Source organism: Falco rusticolus, chromosome 1, assembly GCF_015220075.1.
Source record: "Falco rusticolus isolate bFalRus1 chromosome 1, bFalRus1.pri, whole genome shotgun sequence".
NCBI classification, from domain to species: Eukaryota; Metazoa; Chordata; class Aves; order Falconiformes; family Falconidae; genus Falco; species Falco rusticolus.
The window spans coordinates 55,921,736-55,943,656 of record NC_051187.1 but is presented as its reverse complement, the minus strand read 5'-3'; the positions used below and the strand labels follow the sequence as shown (position 1 = coordinate 55,943,656).

At 43.4% G+C, this 21,921-nt stretch overlaps 2 protein-coding genes across 4 annotated transcripts in view; one reads left to right on the top strand and one right to left on the bottom strand.

The window, feature by feature from the left end:
• Positions 1–5,484, bottom strand: part of LOC119144497 (microsomal triglyceride transfer protein) — a 28,014-nt gene extending 22,530 nt beyond the window's left edge. The window contains exons 1-3 of one of the 3 annotated variants that reach the window (XM_037379984.1): positions 5,314–5,470; positions 2,370–2,533; positions 371–558 (exon numbers count right to left, since the gene is read on the bottom strand). In XM_037379984.1, coding sequence (XP_037235881.1) covers positions 371–558; positions 2,370–2,436 — 255 coding nt within the window. In that variant the 5' untranslated portion in view covers positions 2,437–2,533; positions 5,314–5,470. Of the gene's footprint in view, positions 1–370; positions 559–2,369; positions 2,534–5,313 lie in introns of all 3 variants that reach the window. The other 2 variants (XM_037379992.1, XM_037379996.1) reach the window with 2 other exon arrangements.
• Positions 5,485–9,809: 4,325 nt separating this feature from the next.
• TRMT10A (tRNA methyltransferase 10A) lies at positions 9,810–21,630 on the top strand. The gene is given in 9 exon segments (XM_037379883.1): positions 9,810–10,172; positions 11,279–11,580; positions 12,600–12,762; positions 14,664–14,735; positions 15,256–15,330; positions 16,331–16,480; positions 17,703–17,808; positions 21,346–21,396; positions 21,399–21,630. Coding segments are annotated over 8 exon segments (1,005 nt in total). The 5' UTR covers positions 9,810–10,172; positions 11,279–11,305; the 3' UTR covers positions 21,512–21,630.
• The last annotated feature ends 291 nt before the right edge of the window (positions 21,631–21,921 follow it).

Sequence of the window (21,921 nt, the reverse complement as noted above, 5' to 3'; positions counted from 1 at the left end):
CAAAGTAAAACCAGAGAAAATTAATGTAGAGAGCAGTCTAGCATTGGCCTGGGGTAGGCTGGATAGACTAAATCACCTAATACTTCTTTTTAATTTCTTCATTTCTGGTTTTGATCATTAATATTCCATGATTACTAAATCTATGCTTTCAAAAAAACCCCAGCACTCACCACTGGGGAAATAAGTGGCAGAAAAACTCACCATAAAGTTAAGTAAGTACCAATCCCAGTTTGTATTTAGCAAATAGGCTAGAGAAGAATAAAAGATTTAGCTCATATTCTGAAAATCAATTCCTCAAGATTAGATTAGCAGTTAGATAAATGTAGAAAAAACAGGGATTTTTTTAAAGTTGTCTGATGACATTAATTACCGTAATTTTGATTAACTGGTCGTCGTCATTGTCAGGATTTCTCCATAACAGGTTAACATCCACACCAGAAGAAATCCGGTATCCTGCACTTTTCTGCAGTGATGCTTTCACCCGATCAACATACACTTCAGCTGAGTAAGCAAATTTATATAGCTTGTCATTATTTAAGCTTGGTCCAGTAGTGTGCCCTGTTTGGAAAGCAAAAACAAACAGTGTTTTAGAATTGACTAACTCACATAATCTGTCAATTTCTCTATAACATACCTTTATAAAAATAAAAATTTAATTGCCAACGAAAATTTATGGGACTGATCCTGCTGCCCTTGATTACAGAGGCTTTCTCAATGGAGCAGCTGAAGTTCTTTTGCGATTAAGTTGACACTGATCTCATATATTTAAAATAAGAATGTCCACAGATACTTTGTTCTAGCTCTACACTTAATAGAACCAAAATCTTTACTTTGGATATGTTAGCATTCAAAATTAATCCCAAATAATTTGCAACTCAAAATACTGTAAAAGTATTGTAATTAATCATGCAATTTGTGTGCTTAGCAATTTGAAAGGCACTGATATAATTTGTTGGAGCCAACAGAAATTTTTCTCTGCATCTCTTGCACATTTATTGAGAATCTTTCCATTGAGAGCCTTGCCCAGGGGTGACGTGAATGTAATGAAGACATTGGGAAAATATTTTTTGATTATATAATTAAGCCCTTGTTCTTTAAACTAAATAATTGTCCCTATAGCTGTGCCTCTGCTGTTAATTGATGCATTTTAAGGGTTATAAAAGCCAAATTCTAGCATAAATGCAACTTGCCTACACAATTTATGGTGCCATTTCCATCTGCATTAACAGCCACTCAGACTGCTCTCTAGGGATTCAGTTGCTCTTGTTAGTGTAAATGAAATACGTAGTATACAAATGGCTTTCATTTTTCCTTTACAAAACTACTTACTACCACACCCTTTCCTTTTTTCTCTTTCTTTTCTCTCATGCACAGCCATGTGGGGAATGTGTGGCACCAGTGTCACAACTCTATATGCAGCCTCAGGCACAGGAATTAAGACCATGCCTCTAAAATCTGTGGCTAAGGAAAATCAGTTTCTTCTTGTATACCCTTTAAATATTTTGTCACAAAGAGTATACATTACATGCCTTTTCAGTGCCTTTGAGGGCTTCCCTCCTCTTGTGTGGATGGCCCAAAGGTCTCTTCCGCACAAGAAAAACTGATGAAGTCAGTTAGTAGAGGGAAGGGAAGGGAGGAGAAGCTGGCTGTACACAAAGTGCTCTTACATCCACAAAGCAAATACATACATACAGTGACCTTAGGTGCTACCTGTAAGCAGCACAGTACTAGCCTCTCAGACCCAAATGCTGCACCACTGAATCCATTGGGAATATCTTCATGGAGTTCAGGAGGTAAAGAACAGAGACTACAACCTCACAACAGAGTTAATCTAAGAAAAGCAAAGTGCTGTCCTCAGGGAGATGCATCTCAGTCTTATGACAAGTACAGGGGGAAAAAAAAAGAAGAAAAATCTATCAAAACATCTCAGATAAATTCTTAAGCATACTGTAATGTAATCAGTGTGTTCAAAGTCCCTTGCAGAGAATCAACAGGCTATCTTGATTTACGTCATGTCCCTCAGCATTTTATTTGACTCTGCTAAATAAATTTCAAATCACTGCATTGGTAAAAAGGAAAACCAAAGTCTTTTCTTTCTTTGCTCTCAGATTTTAAATCCCAGTTAGGTACGTACACAGTGTAGTTCCATCATGGCTGGACAGATATATTGTGTAGGACTCAAAGAATCAACACCCCACCCCCCCCCCTTTTTTTTTTAGGTTTTGCTCACTTCCTTCCCCTGTTCACTCAGGTGGTATAGCAGTAGATTAAGATCAGCTTCAAAGAATGTAAGGAAAATGGTGACCCCACCAAGTTTGGTCTGCAAGTTGTGTAAATTGGCAAAACTACACAGAACTAAACTGACTTACACTGTACGCCAGCTGGAGATGTGGTGCAGCAAGTCTGGTCATCCCAGGGGGAGCAGCATGTTTGCATGTGAGAGCTCAAAGCTGTAACTTTTTTTTGCAGGGAGGCTGAAGCACTAACGTTGGCATGATGGGGCTCTTCTGGCTTTGCATGTCTTGTGTGTCTGCTTCAAAACAAAGTCACCAAGAGGTGTACAACCCTTCCTTCATGTTTACTGTGAACGTCCTAGCTACTTCCCCAGTTCCCGTCACTCCTATCAGCTTTGATGCTACATTGCCCTTGAGAGCAGACTGTGCTCAGTGCCTGCCCAGAGATGGTTGCACCTCTCAGGGGCACCCCTGGTTCCTTGCAGTACCTCAGAGCTGGCTGCTTCCTAGTTCAAAATGTCCTTCATTTGTAGCAGAAACACCAGTGCTAATGATTTAGTATCAGCTGAGATTTTACAAATGCCATCCACTAGGTGTTTTCTAAACACAGAGGGTGACACAGTCTCATCTAAAGATAAAAGGTGGGAGAAAAGCCTGTCTGAGAAAAATGATCTGGGTACTGAAAGACAAGTGTCTTGTTAGTTAAGGTGGATGTCTGTGGTTTTGTTGTCCCTCTCTTTTCAGTTAAAAGCACCTTTCACCTATCCTCTTCCTTTTCACACAGCTCAACCCATACATCTTTTTTCCCTTTTGCAAGAGTTCTTTCCCTCTTCCTTCCATTTAGCATTTGCGTGTCCCCGCATACAAAAGAGCTGTTCCCTCCTGAAGGAAACAGACAAGCAAATAATGCAGCAGCTTCTTGCAAGTGTCATGAGAGATGAATAATTGCGAAGTATTTCTGGGAGCTAGAAGAATATTAGGTTCTGAAAGCTTTCACCATTTCATATGTGGAAAACACTGCAGAAGCCAGGGCAGAAGATGGCTTTAGTTGCAAGACTGATGTCACTGATGGAAAAGGGTGAGACAGCAGTCAATCATGATGAGAGAAGCAGCAGGAATGAGGCAGTATTGAAGGCAGTCCCAAGGAGTTAGCACTTACCCCAGTGGAAATGGGGAAGCTAAGAGAGACAATTGGGTAGCACGGTCAGTTTGAGAGGCAAGGGGGATATCGGTGGCTGAGGGACAGAGACACTGTATCACTGCCCAGAACCAGTATTCAAAACAGCATAACTAAATTTTCATGTCATCTTTCATGAAAAAAATATTTGAAAAAGAATATTCCTACACCTTTCTGATAGAAACTTTTCTTAATAAACCCCCCTGCCTTTAGAAGCTCTTTCCTTTGTATTCAGCACAGCATTCTGGTCCTTGTTGCCTGTAGAGCTATTGCCATTACAGCTGATGGCAAATGTCCCACTGACTGAGAAAGGAGAAGAGATAGACATAAAGACTGCAATCGACCATGCTCTCTTGGGGTCAGAAGTGCCTGCTTTCAAGGTGGAGTGCATAACACATAGTTTGACTAGTAATGTTAAGTGTCTGTCATTAAGGCTAACATGCCAAGTCTATAATTAAATCATGATACTGTATAATACAGAAGGTTACACTGCATGAGTAGAGACAGCTGTCAAGTCCTGTGCCTTTTATTAATACATATGGCATGCATAGCATGTGCTTCTCTAACTGCTTGCTGGTTCTACCTTCATAAATTATATTTGCCACTGTTTCTGATACTGGATAGCTTTAAAAAGCAAACCCCATCCACTTCTTTGAAAACATTTTTCAAGTGGAACCACAGTAGGAAAGTTTCACATGTGCTGATCTATCTGACTTAAAAGAATATTCCTTCAATATTTCCAAAAGGCAGCATGGCCTGGTGGAGAAGTAAAACACTCATCCTAATCCCAGCTCTGTCACTGAGGTCACTAAGTGGCCTTTGGGCCAGTAATTTAGCTCTCAGTCTCTCTGCACAAGAGAGAGACAACGCCTGGCAGAGCTGAAGGGGAGGACTAATTAATGAGAAAATGCTTGCTCAGTACTCTGGGGATATAAAGTGACAAGCAAATATTACCTCACATCAAGAAGGAGCTTTGCTTAGTTGATATTAAGGAGAAGCTGGGAAGAGCAGACACCAGAATTGTGGCACATCGGTATCTAACCATAGTTACTCAGCAGTCTCATCAAATACAGTCACAGCTAGAGGAACTGCCTGCAAACTTCTTTGCTTTATAACTCTTGGTGTAAGGGGGTAGGGAGGAGGGTTGCTGCTCTGTGCTTACACAGATTCAGTGTCCTGGATCCCTTGCAGGGAGCAGGAGGATCATCATGATGAAGACATCTTCATTAAACTGAAAACTAGGTGTTGGCTCCTGTTCTAATGTTGCTGCTCCTCTAAATTTGAAATCAGGTTGTACATGAAGGACGATTACTAAAGACACATTTCCTTGCTTCATATACTGGCACGGCTGAAGCAGGCAGCCTCCAGATTTCATACCCTTGACCTTTGCCAGGACACCTGAGTAAAGCCCTGCTCCCAGAGCTTGTGCAGACATCCAGGTTTTCATGAATTATTGCAGAGCAAGCAGTAAGAAATTAATGGGATGCTTGCTAGTGACTTCAGTGGTAGCTGAGTCAACTGCTTAGAAGCTGAAACCTGGAGAGCCCTGAGCACTTCCTGGCTCTGCTCCACCAGAGCACTTCTTTCTGTTTCTTTTGAGCATGTGAATAGTCCCTTTCAAGTCAGTGCCCCCACAGCATGTCCTGACTAAGCAAGGTCAAGATCCCCTGTCTCCTGGTTCACACTGCTGGCCCCATGCACCAGAAAGCATTTTCTCCTCCATCCCCTCTGCTGATATGAATGCCACAAGTGCTTAAACCTTCGTAATTACTAAATGCATTTTATGTTACTGAAGGACAGATGAGTAAAGATGATAATGTTTGATGCAAAACAGATCTGCATACAAACACTGGTTATGCCTTTGCTAAGCCAAAAACTGAACCGAGCCCAGTACAGACCTACCTTTAACAGAGGCTGAGTAGGTGGAAATGATGCACAGGAACAGCACAGTAAGAAGAATCATGTTGGACTCCCCTGAGCTCCTGACTGCAGCATGAAGTGTGAGAGCCTCCAGGAAGTGAACTGCTGAGAGCAGAGGGGCGCTTGCAGAGAGAGTTGCCGAGTCGGCCACACTGTTTATCTAGATGTAGTAAAGGTCAGATTCCAAATTCCATGCTCAGGTACTAAGTTCATCAAAGGACTGCCAGTTAATTATTAAGAACTAAGGTAACTGGTGGTTTCTACCCCATTTTATCGATCATCTCGGCTTTCATTTTTTGAATACTGACCCCACACTGTCACATTCTGAGTAGGGAAGCCCACCTACAGTCCTGGCAGGACCAGGAGATCCTGCCACTCCTCCTGTTTGAACAAAAGGGTGACTGGGTCTGCTGCTCCAGGGGCCAGATCCTGACCACTGTCATTGTCTTGTGAGCAACCCCAGAGACAGATGCTTTTTAAGGGTCTTCCTGGAAGCAGAAGTACATGAGATTTACCAGTGCCATCCCCAAAAGTGATGCTACTTTGTCAGTTCATACCAAATAAATTATCTTTCTTTCAGCAGCCCCAGTCCCCATCTTCATCATTGCAGTGGCAGAGGTTAGAGACTGAAGAGGTGAAATAAACCAGCTGTTCTGTCCCACCTCAGTGAAGAGTACCTACTTGGCTGGGTCTGGGAGCAGAGCAAACCAAGCACTCCTTTTCACCCCTATTTTCCCCTTTTCTCACGCTCACTTCACCACTTCCCAATAAGCCCCCAGCTGACTAACCTGCATGTTTCCCTGATTCCTGTGAAAGTAAATCCCAAGCCATCTTGCACTCAGCCTCATGGCCACAGGCCTTGCTAAAGGACCTCCTTGTCCATCAGGTGATGGTGAGGCAGTAGGGCACTCCTCAGCGTTCCTTGGCACACCTTGGATGTCACAGCCTATGAAGAGACACCCTCTTCCTGGCATACAAAGCCTCCCTGGATCTTCAAGCAGGGAGGATATGGTCCTGCTTGTAGAGGAGGCACACCCGTGAGCCATCACCACGCTCTTTCACTCCACTTTCAGGAGCTGCTTTAACGAGACTGCAAGCTACAAACACCCCTGATGAACCAGTGCCACCCCAGGCTGTGTTTAGCTGCTCCAAATGGGCCATTTCTGCCACCAGCTCCTCTGTACTAGTAAGGAATCATAAGGTGAGAACAGCCTTCGCCTTGAGTGGTATGAATGCCACCTCTGTTGCCTTGTGCCAAAAGGGAAGCCGAACACTGTGCATGTCAGTCATTGCCCAGCAGTGGGGAACAGCAGGTCCATGCCAAAGCTCCTCACTCACACTCATCTCTCTGCACCTTGTGGAAGACCCACTGGGAGCTCTTTGTGTGCATGTGTTGTATGTGCATGTGCATGCACGTGGGAGGGAGAAAATTAGTAGGAAACCCTGGGGACTGGTACTGCTTCTCCCCAGTTTGTGGTTATTTATGCTGCTTCCCCTGTGCAGGCTTTGACATGCTCATGACAGAGAACTCCAGCTGATCCTTTTGCTGCATTTGGTTAACATGGAGTTTGTCAGGCTTTCTGTGTTTTTTTGAAAAAAAAAAAAAAAAAAAAAAAAAAAAAAAGGACACTATCTGTGTGCAAAACAAACTCTGGCTGGGGAGAGGCCAGTAGTATGGATCCTGCTTTGGACATGCAAAATTCACACTTCACTCACAAGGAGGAGTTGATGTTGGTCTGAAATCTGGAGAAGAGCAACTGTCCTCTTCTTATGTTCCTGGGACACAGAAAATGTATTTCTTCCTTGAAATAAAGTTATTAAAAAAAAGGGCCTCTCTCAGACAGTAGAATATCAGAGGCCAGATCCCCTGCTGAGGTGTATCAGCATATCTCTTTGGACAGCACTGTAGTAGTGCTAATTACAGAACTAAGGATGTAACCATCATGTAGAGAAATGGTGTACAGACATTTCCATGTGCATATATATGTATACACCTATATACATACCCATAATGCATACTTGGTGTATTCTTGAAATATTTTAAAAATAGGAGGTCTGAGTCTCTCCTCAGTTATGGCAGGAATAAATCAGCCGTTATGAAATTAGCAATGTGCCCACCAAAGTCCATTACACACAGAGGTTGCATGATCAGCCCCTAATGTACGTTTCACGCCATGCTGGCATATGTACTGGGGTCAAAGTATTACTGTTGCTGCACATTTTCCAGAGTCCAAACTATAAGGCTGATATCTTTATACAACCTAATAAAACTAATGAGATTTCCTCACATCTTCTGAGGTCAACAGAATGTTTTTTTCTTCTCAAGCAATAGTGTGAAGATCTCAATTTTAAACTCACAGCTCTGCGCACCCAAGTCCATCTTTGGCCTTCAGCTGGTGCCCATGTGCCCCAGCTCCCACTGTTTCGGTGAATAAGACACCCCATTTCTGCCACAGGGGACAGGGGGAGGGAGATGCCCAACCAAGCCACTGGCTAAATGTGAGTTGTCTGTGCCACTCGTATCCTAAGCCTCACCTCAGGAGTGCCGCAGTCAGACCTGGCCCACGGAGAATGATGTCTGCATCCACACCTGAGACTCCACCGAGTATCTTTTTTCTTCTCTTCATACTCTGTCTCTTGACTTGTAGTGCTGTTTGTACAAAATACTTCAATACACAGTTTTAAACAATGGTGTGTTCAGTTTGTTCTGCTGCTGGGGAGAGCTCGCCATTTGAAGGAGCATCTCAAAAAGTCATGGTATGGCTCTATCAGAACGATGAAATTCACTCAGACAGCTCTTTCTCAATATTTGCAACTCCTCAGATCTTCATTTTGCTTTGTCACCACTTGGCACTTGGCAGACTTCAGAAAACACTGCATTACCCTCTATCAGTATCTGAGGACATAGGAGTCTGGACAAGCAATACTGCTGCTTTGGAAAGTGCAATGTGAGAAAAACAGATTTGTAAATCAAAATGCATAAGAAGTTTCTTCATTCTAAGAAAAAGCACATCTGAGTATTATGTGAATTTTTTAATGCTTTCTGCTTTTTTAAAAAAGCAAGCAAGCAAGTAGGCTTCTATTGGTAACTGATCTGCAGCCTTTTAATGACCAAAAGAAAATGAAGGATTCTTCACAGGGACTTCACTTGGACTTGTGCGATGCTGGTGTTGCAAAGCTAGATATTAATAGTAACATAAGTGAGGTTTTAAATAGATGCTAGCAAAAGCAAATGCAAATCTAGCTATTTTTAAAGTAATGCAGGGAATAGGAATCACAAATTAAATATTAAATACCAACAGCAGTTGTAGGTCAGCATCTTACTATAGTGACACCACACAGTTTTGTGACTTTAACATAGCCATAGCAAACCTGAAACCAGCACTAAAACTGAAAGGGTGTGTATATATGGAATCAGTGAAACTTGAGATAAACATGGATGCAGATGAAAAGGGTATTATGGTAGCATGCACTCGTATGTTTGCTAACTTTGTGTGCCTCATTAACCAGGGGTGAAGATATCCATATATTTAGGCTGCCCAAAATACATTTTTCCTCATAAAATATACACCCAGTCTCCAGAACTGACTCCTGTACCAGGGCAGCATTCTTTCATGAAGTTATATGGAGGCAAAAGAATGTCACCCTTCATTGAGTACTGACACTAGAGGTCAAAAAGCTAATTGGCAGTAGCCTTTAAAAATACAAAGCATGAAGGGAGCAGGGAACACAGCTCTGCTGAGGGACCTCTGGAGCTAGAAGTCTGCTCTCAGGAATGTCACCGCTTAAAAATACTTCACTGGCCCCTGTGTGAACTCAGTAGTGTCATCAAAACTATCAGATAAAAATAAGGTTTTCTTACTTTTCACTGCTCTTAATCCCGTGGAGTCACCACAGCTATAAGGTGGGGGAAACACAGCTTTCTCAGAGGGGCACTGGCACACTTGTTGGGACTGCCAGCACGTACTCCTGCTAATTTCAAAGCAATTGCTCCTCTGCGCACCTGCCTGCAAGGGCAGGCCTTGAAGCCTGGCCACGGCCGCATCCACCCTCACTCACTACCGCCCTGGTAGGGGCGGCAGCAGACACCAACAGCCTCAGCTTGCCAGTGTCTGTTACAAGCATTGACACCGAACGAAAAACCCACCCAAACCGAGGCTGATCTTCAAACGCATTTTTTATGCTTGTTGCTTTTTAAAATATATATAATATACGGGGTTTTTTGGGGTTTTTTTGGTTTGTTTTTTTTTTTTTTAGTTCGGCTGCAAACTGTTCCAGGTGAAACCAGAGCCGGCTCCGGGCAGAGCCATCAGAGTGGCTCCCCCCCCCGCCGCGCCCGGCGGGACCGGAGCGAGCGCAACTCTCCCTCCCCGCCGCAGCCAACAGCCGCTCCTCGGGGCGGAGCGGGGAGCTCGCCTTGGACGCGCGTGCCGGAGCCCGCCCCCTCAGCGCCGCGTGACCGCCGCCCGTTGCTCGCCGGGACTTGCAGTCGTGGCCGGCGGGGAGGTGCGCGCGCGGGGTGGGGTTTCTGCGCCGCCTCCTCGCCTCCGCGGGCCCCCCCCGCCCGCGGCCCTGCGCGTGGGGCGGCTGGCGGGTACGTTGCTGCCCGGGCTCTCCCGCCGCGTCCGTTACCCCTTGAGGCGGTGAGGGGGAGCGGGGAGCTGGGGCTGGGGCTCGGCTTTGGCTTTCCTCAGATGGCAGGAGGAGGAAATGGCGGCCTCCCAAGGGCCTGGGGAGTGTGACCCCCCTGCCCACGCCCGACTGGAGCTGCCGCCTGTGGGGGGATCGCGGCCCTCGCGGGCTCCTGTGGGCGGGGGAGGTTGGTCCTGTGGAGTTATGAGGTACTTTGGCGCGTGAGCAGAAATAATGGGTGTGTTTCTACGTATATAATGTGTGTATACAGAGATACGCGTATATATAGTTGTATGTGTGTATACGTATCTATATATATGTAAACAGATGTATGTATAGAACGCAGTATCTGCGGGGCGTGCGTGCTGTGGTGGTGGCAGACTCATGCCACGCGAGGCCATGGTGTTTGGCACCCACAGTCGTCTCTACTCCCTCGACCTTCTGTCTTAACACCGCCATACTGGGCCATCGGGGTGTGTTAGCCAAACCTTACGGTTTTCTGCTGCTCTGAGTTTTCTGGCTCTTCTGTTACTGAAGAAGCCAGGGCATTGTTTCTGCATGTTGGCTCTGTAGATGCAGTGTTCTCCAGTGAAGTAGTTATCTTTGGAAAAACTGTGCCACCATTGAGTATAGGGGCACATTAGTATGAAAAAACAACACTTGCCATTGGAAAGGTACATTGGAAAGGTATAATTGTATTTGATTCGAACGGAGAGTGTTTTGCTGAGTAACAGTTTAGGTTGTTCATTCCCTTATTTCCTGTGTTTTGTCCCCTGACAGATGGCCAATGTTTCTGGTTCTCAGAAGAAATAAAAATTAGTTTTTGGAGGGGTACAGCTAGTTCACACACACACAACCCCCCTCCTCCCCCCCACCTCCCCCCTGGGCTTTAGTCTCTTCAAAATTATATTTCTCTAACATGCTGCCATAGTTATATTGAAAGATACCTCTGATTTTTTCTGTTTGAAAATAGTTTCTGTACACGCAATAGTGCTGCTTATGCTTTTTGTTTGACATTTAAGCCAGTACGCTTCCTGACTTTTAGGCAGTTGTGTTTTCACAAGATTTTTAATTGCAAACTCTGGAATAGCTGTGGATGTAGCAGGCAGAGTTTTAGACATGAACTGAACACAGGTTATTATCTCTGCAGTATTTTATGTGTTACTGTTTGCAGAGACACTAACCTAGCTTTAGACAAAAAAAGGCTGTCTCTTATTCATTATTGTTTCTTTATTCAGGTTTATGGTAGGTGCAGAGTGATACTTACTCTATGCGAGCTTGTTAATAACACTCGTACTATTGTTTTGTCTTACAGAATTGGTGAGGGAAAAGTTTGCTTTTCATGACATATTTATCACGTGTTAAGAAACAAGTTGGTGAACCTGGCCAAAAGCTCATGTCATCAGAAATGCCAACAGGAAGGCCAGAGGTGCCAATGGAAAATGCCATGTCCCCTGACGGTCCTGATGTGGAAGGAGAGGTGAAGTCAAGTGACAGTCCAGTAGGGAAACAGGAGGCAGGCTCAGACAAGGAAGAATGCCTTGAGCCCGTGTCCAAGAGGCAAAGGAAGAAGCTTCTGAAGCAGAAACAGTGGGAAGAACAGAAAGATCTACGGAGGTACGGTTTGCAAAATAGCTTTCCAAGGACATTTTTAGTGTTTAGTGCCAATAGTAACCATGTGTCAGCAGAATTTCTGTGTAGGTTGCTTTAGCAAGTCAAGGCAGTTGAACCAGTTTTCTCCCGTGCCAGGTTTAAAGCAGGCTACTCCACCTGCATATGAAGAAGGTATAAAGGTAAGCATCCCCTCTTCATACTGGAAGTGTTTCTCAGCTTGCCGAGGCTATCAGGAGAGGTTCAAACTTGCGTGGTTTTGGTTTGTCAGAAGGGAGAAATAGCATGTGGCCTTGTGCCTTTCTGAATGGGCTGTGCCCTCTTTCCATGGCGCTGGTACTTGGTGAATCTTACAAAGACTGTGAATAAAAAAATTTCTTTTGACACATGAAATGCTGTGCTACAAGTTATGTTGGTTTATGATTTGTTAACATAGTTTTGGAAGATGATGAGCTTCTGTTTTTTTCTGTTGAGAGAGTGCGTTATGTATCTGCAAGTGGGCTGGTCGTAGTTTATCCTTGATGTGCTGAATGTGAAGTGACTTCCTGAGGCAGTGGTTGTTAAAGTAGCTGTCTCCAGAATGTGATCTCCCGACTAACTGCCTGCTCGCACTGGGGGAGCAGGAGGAAGAAACAATTGCTTCGGAAGCCTTTTGAAAAACTGTTCAGTGGAACAGGAGGTAAATTGCCTCCCACATTCTGACCCTGATACTGCAATTTTGACAATCTTTTTGATTGTTTCTATTCTGAGACCTGACTCAGAGCATCCTTAAATCCATGACTTCCACTATTGAGTTCATTAAATTTGTGTTAGATGCCTGTCTTTGGAGGTACATAGAGAACCTCAGAAAGATGGAGTGTGTGTTTCATGCTGGTATCAGCTTAGCACAAATGCAAGCAACAGGATAAGTTTAAACTACCACAGTCAGGGGACAGCCACCTTGATATGAAAGTATGCATTTATGTGCACAACACATACCTCAGCAGGTTTGGCACTGTTTTTTGAAGATTTGTTTGTTTATTTAGGCAGAAACGAAAAGAAAAACGCCAGAAGAGAAAACTAGAACGTCAGTCAAAATTGGACTCCAATAATGAAGGGAATGTCAGAAAGCGTATGCGAAGGGAAGTTGTTCCTAGTACACTTCGCCTCATTGTGGACTGTAGCTTTGACGATCTGATGGTGCTGAAGGTAAAAGGAACTTACCCATCACATATACATGTTGAAAGAACCTCTGGTGACAGTATTGGTGCAATGTCAGAGCACAGAAACTGGAGAGCAACTTGCAGAGGACAGTTAGTATGTTTCAGATTGTGATGACTCCCAGACCTGCTTGTGTCAGTAGCTGAATTTTTTAGGGTTTGGAATGTTACCTTTATTTAAGCTTGCCAAAGATTCTGTTTGCATTCATGGAGATGCAGTAAGTTGATTTGATTCCAAAACCAGGAATATGGAAACAGTTTGTGCCGTGTGTTCACCATGAAGTTAGATGCAATTCTGCCTCAAAATAGTTTTGCTAGAGGGGCTGCAAATGCCACATCCAGTTACTTTCTCTTTCAAAGTAGATGTGAGGTTCCCAGCCGTGTTAGTAAGTATCTGTGGAAATGAGAATTTTGAGCGTCATGATGATACTGAGCTTTTCTTCTCAGTCACATGAGAAGCAGTTGGGACAGGAGGACGCTATTCTGCTCATACCTAAAATTTTAGAGTGGATGAAAGGATGGGTGAGATGATCACAGGGTAGGTAAATATCAGAAAGTTCAGCATGATATATTCAGCCACCGAACAAGGCACTTGGTGTGGTGTTTTCAGATCAAAAAGCTTTAACTCTACTAGGAAAGTATGTTAATCTGCAGCCTCCTCTAGGAGTGCAGCCTTTGGTTTCTGAGGCAGACCTCTCCCCTCCCTGTTATCCTGAGCCCTGCTGCTGCCAGGGACTTTGCTGTTCTGCAGGACTGCTTGAATTCAAGCTTTTGCAAAGCCAGTCTGGCTACTTGTTGAGTGTAATGCCGGGCTTGTATAGCACTAGCGGAGGCTTTTGCTGCCTCACTGCAGAATTTTTGGGAAGCTCCAGATGGCATTTTGGAACTTGGTTCCCTGAGGAACCCTTCAGCAGCGCTCCAGAAGAGACCAGAGAACCCCCTTGATAGTTTTGGAGGTGCTGACTGGGCGTTTCTTGCTGAGCTTTGTCCTTCGTGAAACACATTTCCCTCCTTGGTCAGGCAGGCAGAGCCCCTGTTAAATGTGATCTAAAAACTGGCACTTGTGCACATGTTTGGCAAGGCTGAAGCATTGTAAGCGAAGGTGGCTGTGGCCTTTGGCAGTGGGGTTAATTAAATGCTTTTCTAGTGTCTGTAAAAACTTGCATTACAATACTGTAATGATAAAGTCTAGTTTACAGAGATAACAAAACATTCTCAAAGTACTACATGAATCAAAGCAATATAATGATATTTCATTTTAAAGTGGGAATCAGTTATACTTACAAACTGCTATTTTGGGGGCACTGAGAATAAAACTGTGTAATATACCATACAAAAACCATAACTAGCTGAAAATTAAGTCTGTTGCCTTTTAAGTAGTACTGGTTACCTGTTTCCAATTTTTCAGGTCAAAATGCCAGAGCCGGCTACTAAATTATTTGTATTATTTGGGGCTTCTTCACGTTAATTAAGCAAACGCAGTTTTCTGAAATATGAACTGTTATGTTCTCAGGGTTTTCTCATGTATTTCATGGGTGTTGTCACAACGATAAATCTGCTTGATTCCTCAGATAATTTTGAGTATGTTATTACATATGATTAAATTCCAGTGATTTTTTTTGTTTTGTTTATTTCCTAGAATCATGCAAATCAAGCACACATGTAGAGGTGTCTCTAAACACACTTTTGTGGAAGATGTGTTTCCTTGTCAGCGTAATCCCTTCACAATGGCTGTTTTTTTCTCAGGGTTTGATGTCCACACTATCAGTATTGCTTTTGCCAGTTAAAAGCTTCCTTTTTCCTCTCTTTAGCTTCTGACTGGCTCATGGTAAAGCATTTTGTGGTGCTCTGTCTGAAGGACTATGTAAAAACAAATTGTGTTGTATACAGGATGTTAAGAAGCTTCACAAGCAAATTCAGAGATGTTATGCAGAAAATCGCAAAGCATTCCATCCTGTGCAGGTATGTTTAAACAATCTGAGCACTGACTGTATTGCCATGTATCAAGCATATGAGAAAGGTAGCTGTGGCTTAAGTGGTGAGAACTGTAGTAGAAAAAAAATCTGCCTCTTTTAGTGAGAGAATTATTTCTATTGTAGTAGGTTAATTTTCAAGCCACATGTTACAAAATTCTCCATATATATGAAAAAAAGTGAGTGCATGCAGATGAAGAGTGCCAAATACTGGCATGCCACTAAGATACTGTGATGCCCAGTATTATCTTCAACAGATGGAAAAAAAAAAAAGTGACTGTAAGTGCATATTTGTCTTTTAAATATGTATGAATATGGTCTTAGTACCACTTCATCTAAAGAATTATTGGTTTTAATACTAGCAACTAGAACTAGCAAATACCAGCAAAAAAAACCCCAAAACTAAACCCAGCAAATAGTTAAGGGTAGAAAGTGTGTTGTACAGAGAGGAAACAGACTGACGTGTTAACATTTCAGTATTTTGTACCTCTTGTTTGTTCTTTTCGAAGTTTTATTTGACCAGCCACGGGGGACAGTTGAAGTGCAACATGAATGAAAATGACAAAGGATGGGTGAACTGGAAGGTGAATAATTGACTATTTCTGTAAAAAGAGAAAAAGTCGTCCTGATTATAGTTGCTAACTAGGTTGTTCGTTGTGAGGGACCTGTGCTTTTTCCATGTGGGTTTTTCTATGACGTCAGAGCAGTAGCATGTTAGAAATGGTGTGGGTCTTTGTGTTTTTAACTACTTTAACTTAAATAAGCCAAAGACTGCTTGTGTTGAATCTAGATTTGATTTTTGCTTGAAAAACTCTGCACACATCTATTTTTACCGGTGTTATTAAACAGTTTCCGTTCTCTGATAGACCAAGCAAGACTGCTTGATTTCGGCAGTTCTGACAGTCATCTGTCTTAACAATGGGGTTTTTTTTCTTGGCAAAAAATAAGGCTCTGAAGTCATGATGTGATTCTCTTGTGTGCACCTTCACTTCAGTCATGTTGCCTCTCAACACTAAAGTGGTCTTTAGAGAAGTGGATTGTCTTATGGTCAAACTCATGTTGGCTTTCTTTGCGACTTCCTGTTAAACCAGTATTCCAGCAACTTCAGATGAAGAGCACTCTGTGTAAAGAAGAAGTTTTACTTTTAGCATGTCTTCTGCGATAGCTGCTTTGCAGAAGCATAGCATAAACCTCTCTGATCAATGAAGTAATGTTAATTAAGCATTTACTTCTGGTTTGACTTTTTTTTAGGAAGGTGGACTTGAAAATTACTTGGATCCCTAGGAGAAATATGTTAACATTTGAAAGGAATCACAAGAACTTAAGGATTCGTAAAGTTCTTTTGGGGTTTCAGAAAATTTTCTGGTGATTTTTACAAGTCAGTGCTGTAGGACCTGTGAGTTACTTATGCAGAAATCGATCTGCACTGTGCTATGGCTATGCACTTAAACATGAATGAGGGGTGTGGAATGACTACATACTATTGGATTTATTTTTGCTGGTTCCATCTCGGGTCTGTAAATCTTGCCCAGCAATTAATCAGAAATAATTGAATGTAACTTCTTTCAACTACCTTTTTTTCAGGATATCCAAATTAGAACAGAGCACTACAGTGAGCTAATAAAGAAAGAAGACCTAGTATATCTTACCTCAGATTCCCCAGATGTTCTCAGTGAGCTCGATGAGAAGAAAGCCTATGTGATTGGAGGACTGGTGGATCACAATCACCACAAGGTAAACTGTGGGGTCCGTTTCCTTACAGAGCCTTTTTTTTTTTTTTTTTTCCCTTGCACCTTATTTGACATTAATGCTGTTCCTGTGTGAGCTAACAAAAATAAATAACAAGAAAAGTTATTAAAAAAAGACTTAATTCAAAAAAGTTTTGAAGAAATGGGGAAAAAGACTTGGTAGTTCTGGTAGCTATAAAGTAAAACTTGCTAGCAATAGGTTGTGTTCCAAAGTGCAGCCATGCTGAGCTTTTTAGGTAGGATTTTATTTTTTAATTTTAAATCTAGGAATGGAATTAATAACACTGCTCAGCTTACTGAGGGTTCTACTTTCAGACAAAAGGGTTTGGTTTCTGTTCATGTACTTGTGTGTCTGTGCATGTGCGTGCGCTTGTATGTGCATGTGCCCAAATACAGATGAAGAACAGCGCTTGAATCCTGGATGTCTCAGTTTAATGCGTTTGCTTGTCAGGAGAACTTGGCTAAGTAACAGACATACCTTTGGCATCTGGTTCCATACCTGTATGTGGGATCATGCTGTGTGGACCTGGAATGTCACAAAGACTGCAGCCAGGAAATTAAAGCACTGTTACTGCTTTTTCTTCGAAGATACTTTTATGTAGTTTCTGGTGACATGTTTAATATTGCAATGTGATGCTGATATTTTCAATGATCCCCCAAAAAGGGATGGGTCCTAAACCTTACGAAGTGGTACCTCAGCAACTAGTCCACAGCTGAAAGTTAGGAGAGAGCTAAAGCAGATCCTTGATATAGTCATTATGGTATAAAGTGTTTGCACAGTGTTAAGAGGTCTTTTTTTCCCATCTTGGACACGGGAGTTGCCAGGTTTAAAAAAGAAAACAACATTTCTTTTTCCTTTACTCTTCCTCTGGAAAAATACCTGGTTACTGCGATCTGAGTAACTTTGTAAGATCACCTTTAAAGCAGGCTGTGGCTGACACTTTCTAGAACTGTGGCTGCATGCACCAGTTTTGTTTATGATCCTTTTGACAGTACTCACAATGTGTCATATATTCAAAGTATCAAGTTTTACAGAGGTAGCCCTTGAAGCAGGTACTGTGTAATCAGGGTAAGTTTCTCTTTTGTAATTATCTCCTAAAGGAAGATTGTGGCCAAAACTCGTGCCAGAAAATGTAATTGTAGGAAACTGTATGGGCTGCTCTGAAACGGTGACTCTCATTCCAGTTGTTTTGGTGTCTTTCCCACAGGGAATTACTTACAGAAAAGCTGTAGAGCAGGGAATTGGTCACGCGCAGCTCCCGCTTGGGAATTTTGTCAAGATGAACAGTCGGAAAGTGTTAGCTGTCAATCATGGTAAGTTTTAAATCACAAAATTATGACTTTATTCTAGAATATACTTGTGATATTCAGCATTTGAACCTTCAACATGTGCACTGTGCTGTAGATGCCTACCTCTTACTTGGTGATGTTGATAGGACTTGAATCTAGTTGCCTTTGGGATACAGTAATTGACCTGGCCTTTAACTGTTTTAGACACAATTAAATGTAAAGGATGGTGTCTTAGCCCCTTAAAAGTGCACCTCCTGTTGTGTTGACACGTCCCATGAGTAATTTTGAGAGTCATACCATCCTGGCCTTGTTTCCAGGCTTAATGTATAAGTGAGTAAAATGCTGAAACTTCCCATGTATTTTATCCCAGGGAAGGATAAACATTTGTAATGCTTTCACCTCTTTGGACAGTTTTGTTCAGCAGTAACTCCTTAGGTACCTGTAGGCTCGCCTCATTTGTTATCAGCAGTACTCCACCGACTGAGTTTTCATAGCTGTATCTGCACCTGCTTTCTTGGTTCTGATTGAAGTATACGATTGCTCACCCGAGTCTTGAATCCTACTCCGTTTAAACTTTCAGTTCTACTATTAGATTACCTTTCCCTGTCATTAAACAAAAGTGTAGGCAAAATAGAGCCTACTCAGACCTTTGTGGAAGTTTTTGGCATGGTGTCCAAGCCTGTTTTGCCCCACCTCACATTCTTTTATCTTACCTTAGTTTATTTTAAGTTTATTCGATTCTGTAACACATTGCTTGTTGATAACTTTATTTTCTTAAAGTGCCGTTGGTTGATGAGGTACGTATTTGCATGCTAGTAAAGATTATTTACATGTGGAGGAGAATATAGTATTATCATCGGAATCCATGTCTTTGTTAAGATTTTACATTTCTAAAACTTGATCTTTAGCCGTAGCTTTATGTAGGCAATAATAGGACTTTATGGGTTACTAATCCAAAGTTATCCCAGCTATAGCTTTGTGCTGGAGTTTTCCTGCAATAATCTTATACTGACCTCTAGTGTCAATATTTCTGAAGGCTTTCTTCTACATGTTTAAGGGCTGGATATACTGGGTCGCTTAATTGATGCTTTCATTTATCTGCTTTATGGTCTTGTGCATTTTTCTGGTGCCAGGTATTTAAATAGGCATTTGATTTCACTGCACTTTATTTGGCGAGCTTTCATTTTGCGTGAGCTTGTCTTCCCTTGCCCTTCTCAAACATTTTCAGATCACGGCTGAAAGGCTCTTAACGCGGAGACACTTCGTAAGGCAAGGATTATACTAGAGCAGTGTTTTGCTTAAGGTTTCTGGGCAGGAAAGAAACACAACCCCCCCACCACCAAAAGCAGAGTTGCCTTTACTAGCTGTCCCAAAGGCTGTTGTATATGGTAACCCTGATAGCTTACAAGCTGAGCCTAAAAGACAGCTTTCAGGGCAGTAAGGCATGAGTAAGGTGGAGAGAATCAAGCTGCCTCTCCAGTCTCCTGTTCTAAATTTTGTGTAGGTGAGGAGAAGGACATTTGCACCGAGGTTTTTGTGTTTTGCTGTGAGTACATCCACCGTGCTGCTTAGTGTAACTGCACCATTGCTCGCCCTTTCTCTTTTGATTTGGTAACTCTGGCCTCGGTGCAGCAGTGGAAGCAAGCCGAGGACGGTACGGGGCTCAGCAGAGGAGACTGCAGGGCCTGCCCTGTCCCTGGGGAGCTTCTTGTGACAGGTGTGAATTTGGGAAGTCCTGTAGAAGGAGAAAGTCCTTCCGAGCGGCCTTGTCAGGCTTTGAAGCGCCTTAATGAAACCGGCCGTCTGGTGGTGGGAGACTGGAGGCGTCAGTAACAGGGCAACTTGCTTGTTGCTTTTTGCTTATTTACTTAGAATCCTCCTCTCTTGGGATTGACTCTCCATGCATTTCCACGGGCAGTTCAGTGCCTGCATTGCCATGTTAAAAAGGCATGAGGGAGACGGGTATGTGTGAAATACTTGATGCCAGGAAACTGACACGGTGTAAGAGGAGACTTTTGGATGATCTGAGATCCATGTAAAACACTGTGTTGCAAAGCACAGCTGCAGGTGTAGCTGGGAGAGTGTGTTTCCTTCTGTTCAGGTTTGTATGCCAAGGCTAATGCTTTGTAACGTACGCTACAAGACGGTGTTGCTTCATTCCAGCCTGCAGTGGAGGCTGCCGGCTGTTCCCACTGCCGCCTTGTGTCCTTGCACAAGACTGTTGCTGCTATCGCAGCCCATCCAAGAGGCCTCTGTTCTCCTGTGGAAGCCACTCTGTTTCCATCAGTTCCGTTTTCACTATGCAGATAAAGGAAGTTCCAAGGCAAGGGAGAAGAAACGTGCTCCTTACACTCCTCTTGTCTCTTCAGCCGGCATTTTTGCCACAGGTGCTTTCTGCAGTAACAGCGATAGTGATACAGTCCTTGGAGAGCTCATGCCTTCACAGTACATTTCAGGTGAATAGCCTGCTTAGTGAAATGGCCAGCTCTTCAGTATCAGCGTCCCAGGGAGCAGCTGGCTGTCCCGTCAGCCTGGGTGCAGGAAGCCTCTAGTAAATGTGACAGTTTTCTGTAACTTGGCTCTCGGCGAGTATGAGATCCATGCTGCTCCCCCATTTCTGAATGCCTGCCTAATTCTCTGTCAGGCTTTTTTTCCCTCCAGGGCTCCTTTGAACCTTTCTCGTATGCTGTCGCTCGGCACTGAGGCTGCTTGTGCTGCGGGCGTTCTTTGAAGTCAGCATTCTCCGGTGGTGTCAGCACTATTCCTGTAGCCCCAAGCCAGACGAGCCACCCCTCTGTCCCACATTTGTCATCCAGGTCTGGCTTACTCGCCAGCCAGAGGGCCTCCTGCAGCCTTGCCTGCTGCTGCCGAGCCACAGTCTGTGTTGAGTGGGTTTTTGGATAGCCTGGGGTTGTTCTAGGCAAGAATCTGCCAGTGAGGTTTGTATGTAATGCTGTCTGGGGTTATTGTCACTTAGGGAAAGTTTTAGGAGCTGAAACAGGAGGAGGAGGAGGAGGAGGATGGCTGTTACGGTCAGCATCCTAGAAACGGCAAGAAGGGGTCATGGAGTTGGAGACTAATAAGGATTTTTGCCACAAGCGCAGGTGGAAAAGTAAGAGGAAGACAATGACGGCAGGTTTCAGGAAGACTTTGGGCTGCGCTTATGTTAGGGAGGGGACCAAGTCCTTGTCAAGGTGCATCCACAGCAATATTCCTGTCAAACGAATGTGGGAAAGCATTAGTGCCTGTATAAAGGGCAGTGGTGAGAGCTGCAGTAGTGGGGGGCCGTTCCTCTCTGTCCCCGAGGGCAATTAATTCAAAGTGGAGCCGCTGCAGGAAAGCGCTGCGGTAGTAACTGGGGGCTCACAGTGTGCTTGGCTTTAGGCTGCGGCTGTAGCAGACTTGCCTTGTGCGCTTCTGCTTGTGCTTCACCAGATTTAGCCTGAAGATGCTGCAAGCGAATGCATGAGAAGCTCTGTAAGGATGGATGTGGGAGGTGGTGCTATCAGCAGTTCTTTTACCTCCTTGTTGAAGAGCTGGTGGTCTTTCTTGATGTTGCAGTGTTTGAGATCATCCTGGCGTACCTGGAGAAGAAAGACTGGAAGGACGCCTTGTCAGTGTCTTGCCACAGCGGAAAGGGGCTGTTGCATTGGGAGAGGCCGATGATTCGTCCAAGCGTGCTCTGTCTGGAAAAGAAGATGAAGACGATGACTCGGACAGCGACTAGGCTTCACAATGAGACGATGGGAAAGATGGGACACGTAGTCCATGGGATGAAGTTTGGACGTGAAGTGGTTCCGCTCCAAAGACCATCTGCTGCCCTTGTGACACCGGATTGTCCCAATGCTCGATAGTTCCGTAGCTGGCCCAGAGCTGTTTCTGGACATGAAGGGCAAAGATAAATGTGGTTTTTTACCCTGAAGCTTCCGTATTAATAGCTTATTTTTGTAAAAAATAAAGTAATGGCAAATGTAGAATTTATTTTGTTTCCCAAGGAAGCGATTGCATTCCTGTTTTTTTTTTTTTTTAATTCTTTTAAATGTGACTTTTTCTACATACCAAGTTGGGCACGTTACCCAAGAGCATTAGTAGATGCTATTTGAATGGATGCCGCCTTCTCTGTTTCTGCCCTAAGTT